General features: G+C 51.4%; 1 protein-coding gene across 1 annotated transcript in view; it reads left to right on the top strand.

Moving 5' to 3' along the window:
- The window catches only part of FSTL4 (follistatin like 4), a 333,324-nt gene that overhangs the window by 34,572 nt on the left and 278,111 nt on the right, over nt 1-20,641 (top strand). The window contains exon 3 of the mRNA XM_037130007.2: nt 250-283. Within this exon, the coding sequence (XP_036985902.2) occupies nt 250-283 (34 nt within the window). The remainder of the gene's footprint in view (nt 1-249; nt 284-20,641) is intronic.

The following is a 20,641-nucleotide window of genomic DNA, read 5'->3' as shown; positions in this document are numbered from 1 at the left end:
ATGGGGCAGCAGCCAAGATTCTATATGAGGAAGACCATGAGAGTTGGCTCTGCTCCTTCAAGACTATTGCATGATTGACAATGTTTCTCCCTAAGTCCCCAAAGCAATAAGTTGTTTACATTTACAGATGTGTGTTCATAGACATCATTCATTTTCTGTGAATAAATGGCTAATAAAAGGTGAGATGTTTGCAAGTGACTGTACACATGAATTATTCTTCAAAAACACAAAGCCTCTCTTTTCTTGCAGGAATCCAGAAGCTTCGAAGTCACAAGAAGAGAAGGTAGGAACACTGCATTCATACCTACTTCATTCTCGGTGCTAACGTCTCGGAAGCGATTTGTGGGAGCTAAGATGAGCTCCAGACTGTGGGAAGCCTGTTCTTTGAAATTCCATGTGGCTTTTTCCAGGTGCTGACTATTGGGCCCTTGGCTTGTTGGGGCTACAAGCACTGAAGGCCAGGTTCGCTTGTGAGGACTGTGCCTTCTCCCTTCAAGTGTCAGAGGTGGGGTCTGGAGAACTGGCTCATTCACAGCTGTGTTTACAGTCCCCTGCAAGAAGCCCTTTGTGTGTGTGTGTGAGCGAAGGTTGGAATAATGATTTAGTTTCACCCACAAAACACAGCATCAACAATAAAAAATGGTTTATGGTTTGAGGTGTTTCAATATCTTGGAAAAGGTGCCACTGTGAAAGATAATCCTGATTAGACTTTTACAGCTTTAGCTAAGCTGAAATGGAAATAACCAATTAATTTTCCCTTTGAAAACAATTCCTTGATGTTCTATTTTCCCTGCCAGAGTTCCTCTCACACATTTGTTTTCTGGTCTCTGAGGTAAGTGTATGGATGGTAATTTCTGAAATCTCTTAGAGGAAATTGAAGTTTTCCTTACTGACCTTTGGCAGTACCCATTCTGTAATAAGAGGATGTCTTTTGTATGATTTTTGGGATCATTGCCAGTCACTCCTTAATTACGGGGATGGGAAGATGAAGTCGGAACACAAAGTGAGGTCTTGGTCTGGAAACTGGTCTTTAGTTTCAGTTTCAACCACGTCTTTCTCTGTGGCAAGGTCTTCTGAAAGAGGGGCAGTATTTTTAAAAGTGAGAAAATTCCATGTTGATGCCTAAACAGGGCATATTCTTGCCTCCTTTTAGTTCTTAGTTTGTGCACCACTATGCAAGAGGTAGAATGGCCGTATTATCCAAGCGTTTTACCAGGGCTGGGAGCCCTAACCTTCCGGTACTGCCTGTGGGTGGACTAATGAAACTGGGGGTGTGCTGCTGTCCATGGTGCTGGCCTCTTGGCTCCAGGACGAACTTCTGGTTTCCCTTCTCATTTGCTGTTGTCTCTGCTGTTGGACTCCGTGTCCTCTGAATTGCAACCACAGGGTAAACTGTGTGGTTTGGTAATCAAAGCTAAATTAAGTTTGCTGAAGGTGGGTGGGGCAGGGAAGGCACGTTTGTTACTGAAAGTTGTGTTCACAGCGGGTACGATGAGCATGTGCACTGGAGAGAAATAGCTACAAGGAGAGAAGGTGCCATGAACGTTGGTTTTGAATACTGTTATATTTGTGTTAGTATCCCCGAGTGTGAATGTTTGGGATTAGTTTGCGTTATGGAATCCCACTGTTTTCAAACCTTATTGTCCTTGTGTTAGAAATGTTTCTAAATGTTAAGACTGGAGTATGAGAGAACTGTATGTATTTTTCTCAAAGACACAGAAGGGTCTAGGATGCCAAGGCTGTCTGAATGAGCAAAGGCATGGCCAGGCTGGGCTCTACTCATCCAGAACCTCCTCCCCTCTTGAAGTAGCTACTTTTACAACCTGCTGACCAGCATCTGATGTGGTTTTGCACTGGCAAATTTCTCTTGACATCACATGAACTTTTTTCTTCCTTTTGTGAGCTGATGTCTTTCTTGCTTATTTCTGTCAAAGTTGGGCATCTGAGAGCTCCTGAAATAGCCCAGCACCTTAATGCCAATGCTTACAACCTGGCAGGCAGGCAGGAAGAGTGAGACATCTCGGGTTGGTTGCAACTATTTCTGTGTCTGAGAATTCACTGGCTGGGGCAGCAAGGTTGTTAATCTTTTCTAGAACTGTGTATAGATATACTAATGATAGAGGCACTGTGAGTGTTTTAGTAAATCATCATTCCTCCAATCACAAGACACTATTGTCTACCCACCAGTATTTAAGGTTGATGTCTTAGGTGTGACTTGACCTGGAACTGAAAGTTCAGAGGAGCGAATAAGTAACACTCTGAGTGTTTCTGCTCAGTTTCCCCAGCCCGAGGGATTCTGGAGAGGTCTGGGGAGGGAGCCCCTGGACCACAAAACCTAAGATATGCCATGCGTTTATTTTCTGTTGTTTGAATTCTACCCCTGACTCAGGAGTGTCAGCTCATCCAGGGTTCAGTGCTCCAACTGGGTGAATAATCACAGCTTCATGCTGCACGGCTTAGAAACTCCTCACTAAGTCTGTGAAGTCAGAGGGGCTAACACGAGTAGAGGAAATGAGTCTGGGCTAAATCAGAGTGGGGCTGGGGATTGTTATGGCGACGTGAATGCCCTGTGTGCCCCCGAGCTGCTCTCTGCCTTGTTTCCCTATGGCCCTCCCAGCCTTGGGTCCCATGTTGTGGTCCCCAGACCGTAGGCCAGCTTTCTCACCTCTTTGTCCCCTATCTTTATTAAATGCCATCTCTTCCTCATCCCTTCCAACTCTGTTTCTTGAGGTGTTTAGTTCCCCCAACCTGATCCAAAAGGTAAGGGCTCCTATTGGGTCACTCACTTCCTGAGAGTGGAGACCCTCCCCTCACTCACCCCCAGGTTCCTCACATCCCTGACCCAGAGCCTGTAGCTGCTCAATAATTGCTTCTTGAATGAAATGCAAGCTACATATTGCTTCGTGTCTATTGCATTTTAATGCTAGTCTTGCATATGTGATATGTGAGTGCTTTAGTTCTAGATAAGCACTTTTTAAAGAGTGTTCTGGGGACAGCCACTGAATATTTCTAACTGATGCATTGATGGAAGTGTTCCCTGTTCAGATAAGCTTGGTGATATGGGTTGAACTGTATCCCCCCAAAAAGATATGTCGAAGCCCTAGCCCAGAACCTGTGGGTGTGACCTTAGTTGGGAATAGGATATTGGCAGATGCGTGGCAAGTTAAGATGAGATCGTACTGGATTAGTGTGGACCGTGCTCCAGCTGGTGGTGCCCCTCTCAGAAGGGGGAAACTTGGACACGGACGCACAGAGAGACTGCCATGTGATGATGGAGGCAGAGGCTGGAGCCCTGAGTCTCCAGCCCACGACCGCCAGGCATTGCTGGAAGCCAGGAAGAGGCCGGAAGGGGGCCTTCCAAGGGGGAATGGCTCTGCCGACACCGTGATTACTGACTTCTGGTGTCCAGAACTGTGAGAAATTCTCTCGTTTTAAGCCATCAGTCCATGGAACTCTGTTACAGCAGCCGAAGGGAACTAGTACATGGGGCAAATGCCTGACTTGGTATTGAGCTGGTTTTGTCATTGCTGTTGATGCTTTTACTGCAGAACCTCTCAGGTCTTTTTTTAAACATTGTTTCGATCATCACCCAAGAATATGTTTATTGATGTGTGTGTATAAGAGAGTGAGTGAGAGAGAGAGAGGGAGAGAGAGACATTGATGTGTGAGAGAAACATCAGTTGGTTGCCTCCTGTATGTGCCCTGACTGGCGATTGAACCTGCAACTTTTTCATGTATGAGATGATGCTCCAATCAACTGAGCCACCTGGCCAGGGTATCCTTCTCAGGTCTCTAAGATGCTAAGTATGACTCTCAGTGTGGGGTGTAATATGCAGCATTATCCAAACTCAGCTTCCCATGGCATCTCAGTTTTGTTGTTTCTGATCATGTTGGGACTGGCATGCAACACCCTTTGCAAGCCCTGTTCTTGAGAGCTCAGGAAGAAGGAGCACTTCTTCCCTCAGGGCCCAGAAGGAGGACGTGTCCCTGCACCATTGACTTCTAAGGGCACGGCTGGGACAGGGTGGTGGGATAGTAGTAATGATGATGATCTCTCGGTTGGTCTGAAGTTTTCACAGACCTTTCACATTCTTTACCTCCCATGACCCTCAGCAGCTCGTGACGGGAGCAGAGCAGCTGGCACCTTACACATGAGACAGCTTCCTTCCTATCCCTCTGACTTTGGGAGGAGCATGGCTTCTCAGTGATACATTGGTCCTCTCTAATGGGGGTGGTGGCTTAAATGACTCGACCTTGGATCATCACACCAAGGTCTTCTGCATGTGCATGTTGATTGCCAAGCCCAGACCGCTAAGAGGGACTCTTGTAAGAAAACTTCCTAGGGGAGCTGTGTTTCCAGGTCAGCTCCATGGTGAGGACTCTCAGGGGAACTGGAGGGAGGCATAGTATCAAAGATTGTGGTGGGACTGGAAGACCGGCATGGTGTTTTGGGGGAAGGATGCATGCCTTCCCCACTGGCCGAGGCCCTCACCCCTTCAGGGCAGTCCTGTCCTGTGCTCGGGCCTTGAAGGGGAAGGAGTCTGGCTGCTGCTTCATCTGCTCTGCCCTGCAGGTGTTTTACACCTCCCACCAGACACCCGCAATCTAATTCAACTTTTTCTGAAGCCTCGGCAAAAGGTGCCAACCTCACCTCTCCGAGACACTCCGAGTCCCCTTGGAGGGCTGGTGTTGATTACGACTGCCAGAACTCATCTGCTCAGACTAGTACTTTCCTCTCACCAACCCCATCGTGCTGAATCACAGCCATGGGAGAACACTGGAGTGAGCCGAGCGATGGCTGGGATGATTCAGCCCTTGTCAGTCATGTCTTAGTAGTGCGGGGCAATCCGGTCTGTGAGCGCTTCCAGATGCCTGTGATTGCGTGGCGACTGGAGGCTGTGAGTTTTGGGGTGGGCGCTAATGTCATGTTGCATTACCCGTGACGGCTCACTCGTGCGTTCCAGACCAGACCGGTCTGGCCTGGCTTCCAGCAGGACAATGAGGGAGACCTGAGAAGAATAGGGGCGCTGCTGTCTTCATGATGAAAGAAAGAGGGAGCGGCAGTCACCCACTCGGCCAGGGTGGCGCTGGCTCCTTAGCCACGCCCACCTCCCAAACAAACATGACTTGCCAGTTCTGGGAGTGTGACTAGAGCCCCGCTTTCTGAAACTCTTGGAATTAGTCCCTAATTGGCAGCTGCCTCCAATGCCCCCTTATGGCGCTCTGCATCTGGGAGAACTCCAGCTTCCAAACATTGCGTTCTGTGTACCGCTAATTGTGACTTTGTGTAGCAGCTGTTTGCTGGCTCTCCCCATCAGCTGCATAATCTTTCTTGGTATAACGTGAAGTCTTTGACGGTCTTCCGTGAAACGCACTGATGAACTCCTTGCTTCTTTTGAGGCAGCTTCTTGAATGGGTGCAGCTGTAGCAGATTTAAAAGCGAGTGGTCCAGATTTGACAGTGTCTGGGGCAGTGGGTCCTTTTCGAACCCAGACTGCCATCTGCAAGGACGTGGTGTTTCCCCGCATCCTGCCCCCACGCACACATGGTGGAGCGGGCTTTTCCTCTCCTGCAGGAGCTGGGCTCCAGACCATTGGGAGTGACATCTGTCTCCTTCTATTCTAAGCCCAGAGAAATGGGCTCTTTGTGGGCAGTGCTGCTCTTTTTCAGCTGTTGGAAAACTAGCTTGTGCCTAGTTGCCCCAGGTTGATTGGGAAGTGGATGGCACAGCTGGCTGGTTGTTCTGGTTGAAGATAATGAACTAGTTTTGATCATGACCAATTGGCAAGCACAGTAGAATCCCATCTCTTCACTTACTTACTCATAGTGTAGCTTCAGGCTCGTTACTCAATTGTATCTGAAAAAAAAAAATGGGCCTAGAAATAGTCCAGACCGTGAGTCCCAACTCTGGGTTGCAGAAACCCAACTTGCCCTGGATGAAGCCTGAAAGGCTTGTGAGACTGCGGCACCCCAAGGCAGAGCTGGCTTCAGGAGCAGCTGGCACATGGACCGCCAGCTCTCCCTCTCCTCCTTTCCCTTGGCTGGTGGCCCTCTTTCACGCGGCCTCGCTGGATGGCTGCTGGTGGCTGCAGCCCCGTATCCTGCTCACCAGCCCAGAGGGTGACCCTGCCTTCCCCAGAATGACACCAGAAATGCCCCAGCGAGGATTATGATGTGCTGGGCTTGTATCATGACTCAAGCTCTAAGCCAATCACTGTGGCAGGGAGGGGATGGAATGTGATTAGCCAGGCGAGATCACATGTTCTCCCCGCGAGATTTGCAAAATCACCCTCACACAGAAGGGACAGATTTGGCTCTCAGAGGAAGGACACTGGCCGGGTGCAGTCTGTGCCCCTCACAGACTCATGGAGACATTGTGGGGAGAGAGGTAGGGTGGGGACAGCCCTCGGCAGTGAGGGAGGTGGCGTCGGTGCCAGCGATTCTTTGCCACAGTGGCTCTTCTTCACTGGCACCTGTACGCACGGCCTTAGACAGAGAATGAGGACATGGCCTTAGACAGAGAATGAGGAACGTCTCCGGTGACCGAGCCGAACCCTCTGTCTCCAGGCAGACCTGCACGTGACTGTGCATGGTGTGGCCAGTGGACTTGTTCTAAGAAGAAGCCCCTGAAAGAGCCCATTCCCACTCCTCCCCTCTGTCAGAGTCTTTCTTTAGCTTCCTGCTCAAACTCTCTCATTCCACAATCGGAAGAACCAAATAGCACCCCCCCCCACAGTGTCTTTGAGGGCTCAAAGATACACACACACACACAGCCTCTCTCCCCAGGTCAGGGGCTTTCTGGACACTGGGGTTCGAAATTGTCCTTGGGCATCACAGTGAGCGACCCCTCATAGCTCCTGTCAATCACTGTGTCGCCATGAAGCTCAGGGAGTGCAGACAAGAGTCCTTCCCAAGGACCAGGCCCAGGACGAGCCAGAGGATGCATGGGCTGTGGTGACCCCAAGCTTCTCTCCCCCAAGATTCTCCACGATAATTCGACATGCTGGGGGCTGGAAGGGGCAGCCGTGCTGCACTCGGCGAGCGCTGGGAGAAGAGCTGGTCGCCCGACATGCAGCAGGGCTGGCCTGGCTCTTGGCTCGTCTCCACCTCTCTTAAGGCAATGTCACGGGCGTGAGGACTGCTGGGTGGTTTGGCAGCGGACCTGACGGCCCCAGAGCACCCCTGTCCTACCTGTCTGCTGTGCTCACTCTCCCCACTGGCACCCACGGGGGGTCCTGTCCTTAATGACCATCTTCAGAGAGCCACTGTGCTCCTTCTGGCAGCATGTGGGTCCCTCCTGAAAAGGTACTCTACGGGTGTTTGTGCCAGTGAGCACTGTCTCTGCGGTTGTGACGGGCGGCTGCAGGGCCCGGTTGGTCTGGGCGGGGTCACGGACCCCGTGCAGCACGCCATGTTGTAGTGAAGCCTCCTTGGTGCCATCGCAAAATAAGGGCACAGGTCCCTTATCCAGGCTTTGTGGGACAGGAGTCGTGCTCCCTAAGAGGCCATAACCCCAGAAGGCATGAGCACTGCAGGTTCGTCAGGGCTGCAGGGCGAGCCCTTCACCAGACACTGCTGCCCCGAACACGGGCCTGCCTGTCAGGCTTGGAGGGGGCGGGACCACCCATCCTGGCCAGGAGGCTCACTTCCCTTCCCCGAGGTCCCGGCACTAAAGGTGGACATTTGTCCTCTTCACCCCTTGCCTGGCACCCAAGTCAGGAGGTGTTTCTCTGCTTTTCAGGAACCCTCGAGATGATCTTGTCCACATAAACCCTGAAGCCCTTTTCAGTCGTGGTAAACCACTTGCCCCCGTGATATTGCTATGCCGTCAGCAGGCCTCCGTGATGTGAAAATTGATTATCTGTGACGCAACATCATCCGTTGCCATCTCTATTGTCTCGTCACTGCTCAGCAGCCTTTCTTGGGAAATGAGGCACAGAATCCAGCAGACCATTACAGGCTGATTCTTTTCTTGTTGTCAGAATTAGTTCATCCTTTAAAAACTCTCTTTCAAGCCTTCTTGTTTTCAAATTGTGTTGTTTCTTAACAAATCCCAGCTTCAGTGAGAGCAGAGCCAACACTGGAAATAGCCTACTGTGGGGTGCACAGTGCGTCTCAGCGAGGGGGGCCTGGCTGTGCTCACTCCGGAGGGGAGCCGAGCGAGCCCCCTGCTGCCCAGCCCTGGGCCTGTCTGTCCCCCGTGCCAAGGGCTTCAAGTGTGTCCTCTGTGGCACTTGCTGGGCTCGGTGACCGAGCCATGGTGTCCCTGCAGGTCCTCCCAGACCAGGCCACCCGGTCACAGATCCTGAGCGTCACCCCCCAGCCCATGGCTCTCTGCATTCTCCCATTCCAGTTTTGCTTCTTCTTGGTCATGGCTGCCTCTGGGTTCCAAGAAACGCGTCAGGGTCTGTGCATAGAAAACATTTTTCAAAGTGTTGGAATTTGCACAAGGTAAGGTAAGCTTGCCTTGTGCTCTCCGGGGGCTCAGGGAACACATGACAAGAGAGGAGCAGGCTCTGACAGGCCACTGGCTTTGTGGGGTGTCCACAGCATCCGGGGACCAGGGGGCGGCCAACCAGCGGCCAGCATGGTGGGCCGCTGAGTGGTGCTGAGTAAGCCAGGTGCCTGAGCTGGGTGTCACCCAGCTGCCCCGCTCCCTGGGGCTGCTGCGGGCTGTCTTAGTCCCTCGGCCGCCCTGTCACCCCCTGCAAGTGCTTGTAAAGCCAAGTCTGGGAACCTAGGCTAATGTGACTGCTTCTAAAGGAGACGTAGCTCCTGTGGAAGGGTAAGTACCATTCTTAGGGTTTCTTGAAGGTTTATCTGGTGCCAGTGGAAGTTTCCTTGCTGGGACTGGGGTCTGCTGGGTGTGCGGTGATGAGGATGCATGGACCGTGCCCATCCGGAGCATGGGCGTCAATGGACACGTCAGCCGAGGGCGAGCGTCCTGTAGACGCAGAGGGCACCTGGCTGAGCCTGCACCACGGCCAGGGCCTGCACAGGTGGCCGGCGACCGAGTGGGAGGGTGTTTGCTCGGCGTGGACCGACGTAGGGCCTGGGAGAGCGTCTCCGAATGTTCTGGAGGGGGTGGAGCCTCAGGGCTCCTTCTCCAGAGGGTGGTTCTGTTGGCAGAGAGTCTCCTTGTGACTATTAATAGCAGATTCTGTTACAAACAATAGCAAAACTGAACCCGACGAGATCAAACAAATAGAGGAGCTTATCGGCTAACGTAACCACACGGTCAGGCCGAGAGTGGAAGGGAGACTGGATGCAGGATGCAGAGACCTGGCGTCTGTCCTCATTTCACCCTTCGTGGCGGGCGCCAGCCTCCCCCCTCACGACTCTAAGTCCCTGAGAGGGAGAGGCTGCAGTCTGATATTTCCCCCAAAAGTGCGAAGATGCACTTGGGTTGCCTGGGCTCAGGTCACGTGCTCCCTCTGAACCCGGGATGAGGCCGGGGGTGGGGGGCTGCCACGTGTCGCTGGGCTTGGTTAAAGTCGGAGGCCCCAGGGGGTCAGGAGGTGAGAGTTGGAGAAAGGTGGGTCCCAGCTGACAACTGTGGGTGCAAGAGGTTTTAAAAAAGTCCACTATGCCAAAAGTTCACCACATCTGGGTGGCTGTCATGTCCTCCACCCTCAAGGGGTTTTGTCTCCAAGGCAAGCTAAGTCACCAAGCATTCACCTCGCATTTCGTGGGGGGGAGGGGGAAGGCACCCTTCCTGTTCTCCAGGAAGGAAAATGAGGCTAAGGGATGACCCAGGGCCACAGGGGCTTATGAGGACATGGGAACTGGAGCCCAGATCCCGGATGACAAACACAGGGCACTTTTGGTTTTTAATCACAGCTGCCTCCAGCCACAGGGTGGGGTCTCCCGCTGTCACCCTTTCCCCTGGGGCAGACACGGTGCTGTGCTGCAGTGCATCGCTGGCCTGAACCCGGGAGGTGCCGTCGTCTGTTTGGCCCCTGACCCGCGGCCTTTCTCTAGCTCTTCAGCCAAAAGGCGTGAGGACCAAAAGGGATTATGCAAACGCCTCCCTGTGACAACACTTCAGTGCTATGTCCACGGGGTCCTCAGGAGCTTTATTTCATATTTTTCATAGGAGATCCCATTTCTTGTCATGAAGGGGTGGTGGGGCCCACTGTGCTGCTGCTCCCAAGTGAGCAGAGTGTGGCAGGCGGAGACACAGATTGGGGACCCTGGGCCTTCCATAACCAGAGGCCCGGTTTGGAGCCGCTTTTTAATAAGCAATTTCCTGTTTGTCCATGGATCAACTTAGAGGCGAAGGCTTTTAGCCACGGCTTTAATATAAACTCCTTTGATTGGGACCGTTCTTAATGGAGACATTTTCATATGCAGTGTCTTTGTTTAATCCTCACAAACGCCCTGTGACATCGGCATCACAGTCCCACTTTGTAAATAGGAAAAGAGGAGGGGAGGCTTTGAGCCACGTAGGAAATCGATCGGAGAATTAAAATGGGCTCCACGGGGGTCGCTCGGGAGGGCACACTCACGATGGAAATTTGGCGGTGTTTGTACAGTTCTGATGGAGACATTCACATCCACAAACACCGAGGCGTCGCTCTGTGTGGCTCAAGTGCCCGCTGGGTCAGGGCCATGAGGCTAGCGGGGTCTGTGGCTGCCGCAGAGAAACGGGGCCTCTGTGTCCCGAAGAGATGGGCCTCGGAGAGGAAAAATTACAGGTCTGGACACTCAGCTGTGGGAGGAAAAGTACATGCTGACCTGTCTGCGTTACCAGTTTTGGCCGTGGCACCGATTTTGGCCTTGGCTCACTCTCTCCTTTTGCTGGAGGCAGCCGCCCCACATACCCAGGCAGCTGCTGGGCCGCTGCATTTGCATTTTTATCATTTGCCAGGGTCACTGCTGGCCTGTGGCTAAGAGCAGCCCTTTATCTGGCAGGGTCAGATCTAATCTCGTGCTCAGAAACTTCAGCTGAAAGTAAAACAAGCTGAGTTGTTTTTCTTTTCTTTTTTTTTTTTTTAAAAGACAGCGGGTCTGTCAAGCCATGCTAGCCTCTCCCGTCTTCCCTTTCTACAGAATTTAAAATAATATCTTCTTTGGTTATAAATATAACCAAAGAACACTGAAATAGAGAACAGGTGGAGAGTGACCAGAGGGGAGAGGGGAGGGGATTTCAGGGGAAAGGGGGAAGGATTTACAGGAACTAGTATAAAGGACACATGGACAACAACTAAGGGGGGTGGAAATGGGAGGGAGGTGGGGAGCACTGTGGGGGGGGGGGGGGGGGGATGGGAGTAAAAGACAGAAAACTGTACTTGAACAATTAAATTAAAAAATTTTTTAAAAAGTAATATCTTCAGCTTGGATATTGTTCCCAGGCTGCTTTTGCTCTCCAAGAACTTTCTCGTGTGTCACCTCATTGAATACATGTTCGAGAAAGCCTCTGAGTTAGGTGGAGTGGAGATGTTACCATTGGTCTCTGCCACATGAGGACACGGATGCTCAGAGAGGGCAAGGGACTTGTCCCGGGTCACACAGCGAATTGTGGCAGGGCTGAGGGTGCAGGAGGTCAGGTGTGCGTCCCAGCCCCCGCCCCTACTCTTCCCACCCACGCCCCCCACCCCTGCCCTGGGGCCTCCGCTCTCACCGAGAGTCTACAGCAGAAGTTTTCAAATTAACACCCAACGGTAAAGCACAGAGTTTTTAGTCCTGCTTCTTGGTTCCTTTGAAAGTAAATTATTATACAGACAACTGCTCTCATCAGTCAGTGGGATGGTCCCTTGCCTTGGGGATTCGGCACATTGAAAATGTGTGCGGGGGGTGGGGGGGAGGTGGAAGTTTATCATTTTCACAGCACCTGTCGGTGGCGAGGTTTAATTATCACTTGACATATTTCATGGATTAAAACGATGACAGTTTAAAATAGAGCCAGGAAATCCGTTCATCGCCAGGTGTCAGGTGTGGCATCAGAAAGACCCCAAGCACAGGTGCCCCCCCAGGCAGATGAACCTGCAGCAGGTCCTGATAGCTACAGACTCCCCGGCACCGAAACGCAGCCCACGAACTCTGCTCTGACCCGGCTGTCGGCATCTGGAGGGAGCCCGCAGAAACCTCTCCGGGTGTTTTGATTCTCGCATCACATGGCAGGTGCTACCCTCACGATGCTCCCAAACCCTCCCTCTCCCCAGCCTTCTGCAGAATGTCTAATGAACGAGGTAGTTCACGGTGAAGTGTGCTCTGAAAGAATAAAGGAAAGCCATTGAAACCGCAAGGGGGGACGGTCCTTTCCGAGTCTGCCCTAGGAAACAGCACGCCTTTGCAGGGTGAGAAGGTTGGGAAGCAGCTTCTCGTGGTGGGAGCTGCCGGTGGTGGTTTGCTAAGCTCAGCCTCGTCTGTCCGTTTGCAGGAAATAATTACATAATCGTTTCTCTCCCGTGAGACTGCTGGAAGGCGAGCTGTCCAAGCTGGCCTGTCCGTCCAAATTTCAGATTTCGGTTTGGAGTCCTGGGTGAGGGGGCAGATTCGGTTTGCCGTCTGCTGGCTCGGGGATTATCCGCTGCTGATGGCAGGGCCCAAGAGGACACTGGTGTCTCAGAGACGCTGGGAATACGGTGCGGGATGCGCCGCCTCCCTCCCCCTCCCCCACCCCACCGGCCCCATTCAGACGATCTGTGAGCACACCAGGTGCTCCTAGCACTCCCGCTCAGGCGCCCCAACACCCCTCCCCCTCCCCCCAGGCTCGCTTTCCACGGCCAGTCCCACAGCCGGTCTCCATGGCTGCACCCCTGCCACAAGCTGCCTGCCCCAGTGCTCTGAGGGCCAGCGCTCTTGTCTCCTTGGGAGGTCTGCCTTGCTTCTGGGTGCTGTCCTTCGTAGACCCAGCCCGGCAATTCAACTTCAGGTCTGACCAATCCCTGCAGGGTCCTCCTCACGTTCACAGGCGGAGGTGACGAGTTTGGGCCCCTTGGTTATCGTGAGCGGCAGGGCTGGGATGTGAGGACCTGAGGCCACGACCCCAGACCTCAGGGCTTTCTGGGGTTGGTTTCCTCCCCTTCTGTCTACCCTTCGAGAGGTTTTCCTTCTCTTGAGAGTGTCCAACATACCCTAGATATTCAGCCACCATCTCCTAGTCACACACATCCTGGCTGAGTTTTCTAGTTAAATCGTCTGCTTTGACTTTTGTTTAAAATGTTGCTAGTTACTGTGTTTTTCTGTTGAGGTGAGGGGACCATGCAGGAGGGGCCTGTGACGACAGCCGCCATCACTGAAGCCCCACCTTGCATTTTTCGGAGTCACCTTGTCCCAGTGGCCCCAGCAGTCCAGTGCAGCCGGCTCAGGAAGTCTTCCATTTCACAGGCACGGAAACACGGCTTTGGCAGGGCTCGCAGCCTGGCCGGCTGGCTCTTCAGAGTGTCCAGTGCCCAAACACTGAGTCTCACTGTAGCACAAGGTTCAGAGTCCTTTGTGAGAAGGTGTGCGCATGTCTCACTGTTATGGCGTCCTGGGGACCCTTGTCCTGTGCAAATCTGGCTCTAGGGCACATCGCAAGGCCATTTCTAAGTGGTCAGCCCTTGGAAAGCCGGAGAAGGGCAGGCGCCTCTATGGCCGGCTGGGTGGGAGCCAGTGGGCGGGGGAGCAGCGCGGAGGGTCCAAGGAAGCCCACAGGGCGGTGGAAGGCCGTGCACTGGCAAGCTGGGCCCAGAGGGGAGGGGGCTGGGCCAGACAGACACCCAAGCTTCCGCCCCCCCAACCGAGTGAGCTACAGGCACCCCCAGGCTCTCCCTCTGCCACATGCCCTGGCAGTCAGTTTGGTTTTTAGCCTTATTTTGTACTCACATACAGCACAGTAGGGGAGAGGCTGGACAGGGGCAAGGTGGGAGGAGCAGGAAGCAAAGGGGAACTTAGTGCAAAGGCTGAGGTAACCCTACTCGCTCACCTGCCCCCCTGAGAATCTGTGGTCACCGCTGGTGGCCCTCGGCGGGTCCTTGGTGGAGGCAGTTAAGTCTTCCATTGAAACTGATTTTCTGCTATTTATGCCCAGATCCGAAAACATTCACGTTCACAAGTGTGTTTCCAGCTTGGTAATTAATATTTGTGCCTCTTTATGTAAGTTGTGTCTTTAAAATAGATCCGTCGCTTTAAGCGTTTAAAAGACTTTTCACATATATTTTAAAGTAATTACTTTCCAAAGATATTTCCCACTGATATTTTGTTAAACCTCTAAATATACATTTACAATACCCAGGAGACTGGGATAGTGTGAATTTATATATTCTGAGTTAAAGGAAAAAGCGACGCTTTTAAACTGTTTTTTTTTTTAAATCAGTGTATTTATTTGAAAAATCTCCTAGCTCCTTGAGAATCAGTCACATAGTGTTAGAAAAATAGAAAAATAATAAACACGGTGTGTTCTCTGGGCTGATTTGGAATTTAATGAGAGATGACATGTCAGCCCAAGCACAAACACAGCTAACTTTTCATCTGGGCCCTGAAGAGTCCTAGAGCTGGGGAAGGGGGCGGGGGCTTCTAACTCCCTTGGGGTCATCTCCTCCATGTGCAAAATTGGAAGTCTAAACAGCCCCTGCCCTTGTGTGGGGAGAATTAATGCCTGCTGAGTACCAAGTGTTGTTTTAATAAAATATTCCTAATTGTTCACTCTGTATATTTTCTGCCTTATTATTTCTGTTGCCTCCGTGGTTGGTAGTTACTGGGTTCTCATTATTTTGTTTTATTGGGCATTTTGTAAAGACCGTTTGTGATTCATTGTCCCTCCCACACTATTTCCCCCAAATGTCATTGGTGGAGGCAAGACCAGGCAGCCACCACTCGCCTCTGCTGGCGTTGGTGCCCCAGATGGTGCCTCGTGGCTCACCCCTTGTTTATAGCAATGTCCCTGGATGCCCAGCGTGTTGGCTGCTGTGTAGTTAAAGCACTGGGGCAATGCCAAGGAGACTGGCTAGAGAGATACCTCAGTAGCAGCGAGAGGGCAGGGTCAACAGGCCTGCTGCAGAGGGCGGCTGTGCAGTCCGTCCCTGCAGGACAAGCAGAGCTGGATAGTCCCGTGCAGCTTGGGACAGGTGATGCCACGCAACGGCCACCTCCCGTGGCAATGACCACCTTCAGGTGAAGGGCGAGGACAGTCAGTGCACAGTGCAAAGAAGCCCCAGGTCCATGCTCCCTGCACAGTGGCTCCTCTACCTTTCCAGCCGCTGTCCCCTGGCCACCTACCTTTATTCCTCCTGCAGCCGCGCATCGTTGACCGTTGTGTTCTCCAGTCGTCTGCGTGGTTTCCCGCACTTGTGCAGCCAGGCGTTCCGAGGACCAGCTGCCTTACTGGCTATAGCACTTCCCGCAAGTCCCTTAATCTTCTGTGCCTTGATCTGCTCACCTCTCAGACGGTGCTGATAATAATTCTGTCTGTTTTACACGGCGTTGTGTGGATTAAATGCATACTTGGAAAGCTCAGCACAGCACGGGCCCACCTTCTGAGTGACGCTGTGTCAGCCGTCGTTCCCGGCCGTCATTCACCCGCATGGGGACCAGGGCGTGTGTCTTGTCAACCTAAGCTGGCCTGTGGTACTGGGAAGTACAGTATCTTCAGTGAGCGCTCGCCGAAAGGAATTGGGTTAGGGAGCCTTGGGTTTATTGGACCAAGTTATTTTTTTCATCACAACTAAATAATTGCAGCCCTGGCTGGCGTGGCTCAGTGGACTGAGTGCCAGCCTGCAAACCGAAAGGTCGCTGATTCGATTCCTAGTCAGGGCACATGCCTGGGTTGGGGGCCAGGTCCCCACTGAGGGCCAGGTAAGAGGTGACCACACATTGATATTTCTCTCCCTCCTTTCTTCCTCCCTTCCCCTTTCTCCAAAATAAATAAAGTCTTAAAAAAAAAACAACTAAATAATTGCGTGTACCCACTGTTCTGCAGCAGGAAGGGGCGGGCAATAACAAGACGAAAACTTCAGAACTGTCTCTGCAGGTGTTCGTTTTTGGCTGTCTGGCTAGACACCTTAGCTGATACTGCCACTTAAAATGATGTAAAATGATGGATACAATATTTATATAATCTCTTAGTCACATTAGTCAGAGGCAAGAAAGCGAAGATTTCCTAAGAGGCCAAAAACTCAGTGAAATTTAAAAAGCAGGGCTCCGGAAAAGCTACTTTCCACTTTGCCTAATGCTACTGACCAAAGCTCAGAGATACGGGGACAGGAGCTAAGCAGAGGGCATGCCAGTGTGTTAGGAAACCCCCGTCCGCCTGCAGCCGAGACCCCAGCAGGCGCCGTGTCTAGTGTGAGGGTGGGAGAGAGGCACACACGCCCTGCCCCCTCTGGGGTGGGGTGAGGAGCGCTGCCTGCCGTGGACCTGTGCCCGGGAGCGTCAGAATCTCCTCTGAGAGCTGACCCCACGCTGTGTTTCACCCCGACCCCTGTAACAGACTGGCCGAGAGACCCTTGAGCCCAGAATGGGGTGCAAGGCAGCCCTGGGAGACCGTCCGCCCCACTCAGGGTGAACCCTGACCCGGCCCAGGAGACCCTTCCGAACCACAGGCTTCAGGTAATTTTGACAGATTACTCTCCAAGGACTATGAATGCACAGTCGAAAAAAAAATACTAAAATACAAAATAAGTTTATATAAAAGACACCCAAGCAAGAATCTACAGAAATCGAACTTCAGCTATCAGAATGAACAGATACAAAATGAACAAAGAACTGTGTAAATATTACACAATTTCTTTTGAAAAGCTGAAATGTGAACAAAGAATAATGGGATAAACGATCGTGATTGTTTGAAAAATAAACAAGTGCGATATCTGGCAATGAAAAATATAATTGAAATTTTAAAAAATCAGTGGATGAATTTAAGAGCAAACTTAGACTCAGCTGGAGAGACGTGGAAGAGAGGTCCCGGGTGCGGCCCAGAGCGAGGGCCACAGTGCAAAATGGCCGTGGGAGAGCACTGCCCACGCCAAGCCTTAAAGCCCTTCTTGTAAAAGTTCTGCCCCGATCCAATTAAGGATAAGGCAGAGGTTACAGGTGAACAGCCAGATGTCCGGGATGCCTAGGGCCAGGTATGGGCAGGGGCGTGGAGCTTCCACGGCCTCTCTGTGTACTGCTCTCCCAGATCCGCCCTGTGGTCACGCACCTGGCAGCTCCCGAACCCCATGCTATTGGGATTTAATGGAGGCTTCCTGATGTCAAGATTAACTGTTTTAAGCCCCTCTCCCTTCTCAAGAGTAGGAGGGGGAGGATCGGAAAGATCTAAGTTTCTAACCCAGGAGCCCCCCAGGAGCCCACCCAGAGCACCTCATTAGCGCAAAAGACACGCCTGCTACCCAGAAAGTTGCAAGGGTCTCCCGAGCCCTCTGTTCGGAACCAGGGGTCGAAGACCAAATACCAGGACAAAAGATGCCACTGGTGCTCTCAGCACTTAGGAGACGGTGTGGTCCAGCAGCCCTGCGCCAGGAGCCCAGGCAGACACCCACATCTAGTTTCTGTGATCTCGCAGTTACCAGGGAAAATCAGCCCCCTAAATTTAGCAATGCATTAATAATTTGGGTTTATTTCCAAAATCCATTTGGTCGCCACTAGCAGTGTCCTGGCGGGTTTTACCACAGCAGGGATGGTAAGCAGCAGAGTTACATGGTCGCCTGACCACGTAGGAAAGTGATTGACAGCTCTCACATCCATGCATTATTAGAGGAAGGAAATTCCCGGGAAAGGAGGGCTGGAATAGAAGTTATTTAACTTAAAGTACACGTAATGTTAAAGGCCCCACAGCAAACCAGTGAGTAAATCCGATGAGACCAGGTTTCTCCCCGTTGGGAAAGGGGGCAACACACAAGAAAGGGGGAGGAATCAGGAGCGCACTCTTTGCTGCCGGCTGGAGTTGCACGTGTCCACAGGAACTCAGAGTGTGTGTCTGGGTGTGTGACATTCCCTAGCTTCGCTGAGGTGGCCCAGGTGCAATGACACCCCAATAGCAATGAAAAGCCAGAGCACTAAGGGGATTCCCCACTAAAGGGACCCGCACTTGGAGCAACAGCCGATTCCCGCGCGCTGGGGCAGAAACCGTGTGCAGTGAATCTGGGGCATCCTTTTGTTCCAGAAAGTAAGGCAGTGCTCAAAGCATCATCGTGTGGGCTTGTCCCAGGAATGGAGTAACCAGCTTGAAAGGGCTCACACTGGCTGATTAGGGCTTAACAAAGAAAAGGAGGGAGGGGGGAGAAGCACAGATAATAATGGGTTTGTGCAAGGTAGTGTTTTCCAAAAAAGGCCTCAGCAGCATCTCCCATTTTACACGTTCCAAAACCGCAGCTGACTCTTCCCGGTTACTGACCTACAGAAACACTGAGAAATAATTTCATGCCTGTTAGTGCAAATCACTAAGTTTTGTGATGATTGCTCGCATAGCAATAGATCATCGTAATAGATTCGGGGACCTGGATATGGCATGGTGCCATAGCAAAAAGAAAAATCACAGCATGTGACATTGGCTTGGGGACTGGGTGGCAGGAAGAAGTAGGGGGTGTCCTTGAGGAGTTTGTGGGGAAAGCCTACACCTTGGGGAGGGCCTTGAGGGGGCTCTTTGTGCAAGAAGGGATGAGGATATTAGTTGTTAGATGGAGGAGGGACCTGATATGGGGGAGTGTAGAGATCGTTTGGTATATTGTCACCTGTGGTAATAAAATAATAGGATACACACCAAATGAACCCAGAGATCTGAGTAAAAGTTTGCAGGCAGAACGTGGAGCGTAACCCCAGGCGGCTTCTTGCTGTGACAGGACGTCAGAGAAGAGACATGGGCCAGGGAGCAAATACCAGTAAAAATATAAAGGGGTTGGGACTCCCTGGATTTGAAAATGAAACAGGTTCTCATTCCCAGCCTCTCAAAGATGGCAATAAAGTGGTCAAATTAGGAAAAGATTTCAGGACAAAGATCAAATCCATGGTGGGCCTGTAAGCTGCTTTCTAAAAACTTCAGAAAAATGTAAGGTATTATAGACCCTTACAACCAGAAAAATAAGAGGGAAGCAAGGCATTCTAAGGATCTTAAGGATCCACCTTGTTTTGTGGTTGAACAGTGGGGTCTCCACTGTCTCAAAGGCCTTGCCGCACAGCAGCCCTGCAGGGAGCGTAAACCAGGGTTTATCTCAAAGGGATTTTGCAGGTTTGGCTGGAAAGTATGTTATTAGTCGGCCTCCTCCTCAGAAACAAAACCAACAGGATGTTTTTATACAGAACGAGATTGACTTTAAGGAATTAAATCACAGGATTGTGGAGGCTTGGCACGTCCAGAATCCGACTGGGTGGGTCCGCAGGCTGGAGCCCCAGGGAAGAGTCACCGAGGCAGCCGTGACACGGCTTCCTGCCCGGAGGGGGTTGGTTTCTGTTCTGTCAGGGCCTTGAACTGATTGGGTGAGGCTCACCCACTTTATGAAGAGTAACCTGCTTTCCACCCAGTCCACTAACTTAAATGTGAATGGCGTTAAAAAACAAAAACAAAAACCACCTTCACAGAAACATCCAGAAGAATATTTGACCAAAATCTAGGCACAATAGCCGAGCCAAGCTGAATTAACCATCACATGCTACGTTATAAAACTGGTTCACTAAAAACCCACAAGTTTTTTTTTTTTTAAACACATCTTCCACCTCACTGGCTGAGTCACTCACACTTCCATGTGCCCCAAACTGCCATGTAAGGGGTCTGACTGCTGTGAAGTTAGCATCCCGTCAGGGATCCCAAATCAGCCAGCGTGGGAGGACCACACAGAGAGGCTTGACAGCTCTCAGGCTGGCCTGTCCCCTCCTCGTCCAGCTCCAGCTGCTGTCCAACTTGACTCACACAGGGGACCCTGAGCCAGAATGACCTAGCTGAGTCCTCCCCAGATTCCCAACCCACCGAAACTTGAGAGGTAATAAAATTAAGTGTTGTTGCCTCAAGCCAACTAGATTTTCGAATGAATAGAACAAAAGCTAACTAGAACAGGATTACATAGGACACAGTGACTAAAATAGGAATCTGTGAGCCCACTGTTTGTTTTGCTTTTTCATGAGCCCACTCTTAGGTAAATGGATGGATGGGTGGGAGTAAAGGGCGGCCCTTCCTCACGGTGGAATGGCAGGTAAGGAAGAGAGAAAGGATGATGGAGTTCAGAACATCATCAGTGGACACTGGCAACCCACAGTCAAAACCTGATGACAAATGATTTCTTCATGGATTGTGTTTAAATTACAAAGAGAAAAACCCTACCTCTGCTCTGGACACACCTGGTGGATGCCGCCTTCACCACTCGATTAAAGCTGACATCACTCGCCCCTGATCCGATGCAGCGAGGAGGGCGGAGTGTCAGTGCCCAGGGATTCTGTGAATAACTTATCACTTGACTCTCACTGAGAGAAAAACACTGGATAAATCCAAGTCGTGGGATATTCTACAAAATAACTTCCCTGTAGTCTTCAAAAATACCAAGGTTAAGAAACAGGGAACCCCTCCAGAGAAAAGGAAATGAAAGAAATGTAACAACTAATGTAATCTGTGAGCCTGGGCTGGACGCCGGAGTAAGAAAGACAAATCGCTCTAAAGAACACTGCTGGGATCATTTGAATACAGAGTGTGGGTGAGATAGTCGCTTGTAGCAATGCGGAGTTTTACAATTGT

Source organism: Artibeus jamaicensis, unplaced genomic scaffold, assembly GCF_021234435.1.
Source record: "Artibeus jamaicensis isolate MK-2021 breed Jamaican fruit bat unplaced genomic scaffold, CSHL_Jam_final contig_786, whole genome shotgun sequence".
Taxonomy (NCBI): domain Eukaryota; kingdom Metazoa; phylum Chordata; class Mammalia; order Chiroptera; family Phyllostomidae; genus Artibeus; species Artibeus jamaicensis.
The sequence above is the reverse complement of the archived record's forward strand: the minus strand, read 5'-3'. Positions and strand labels throughout refer to the sequence as shown.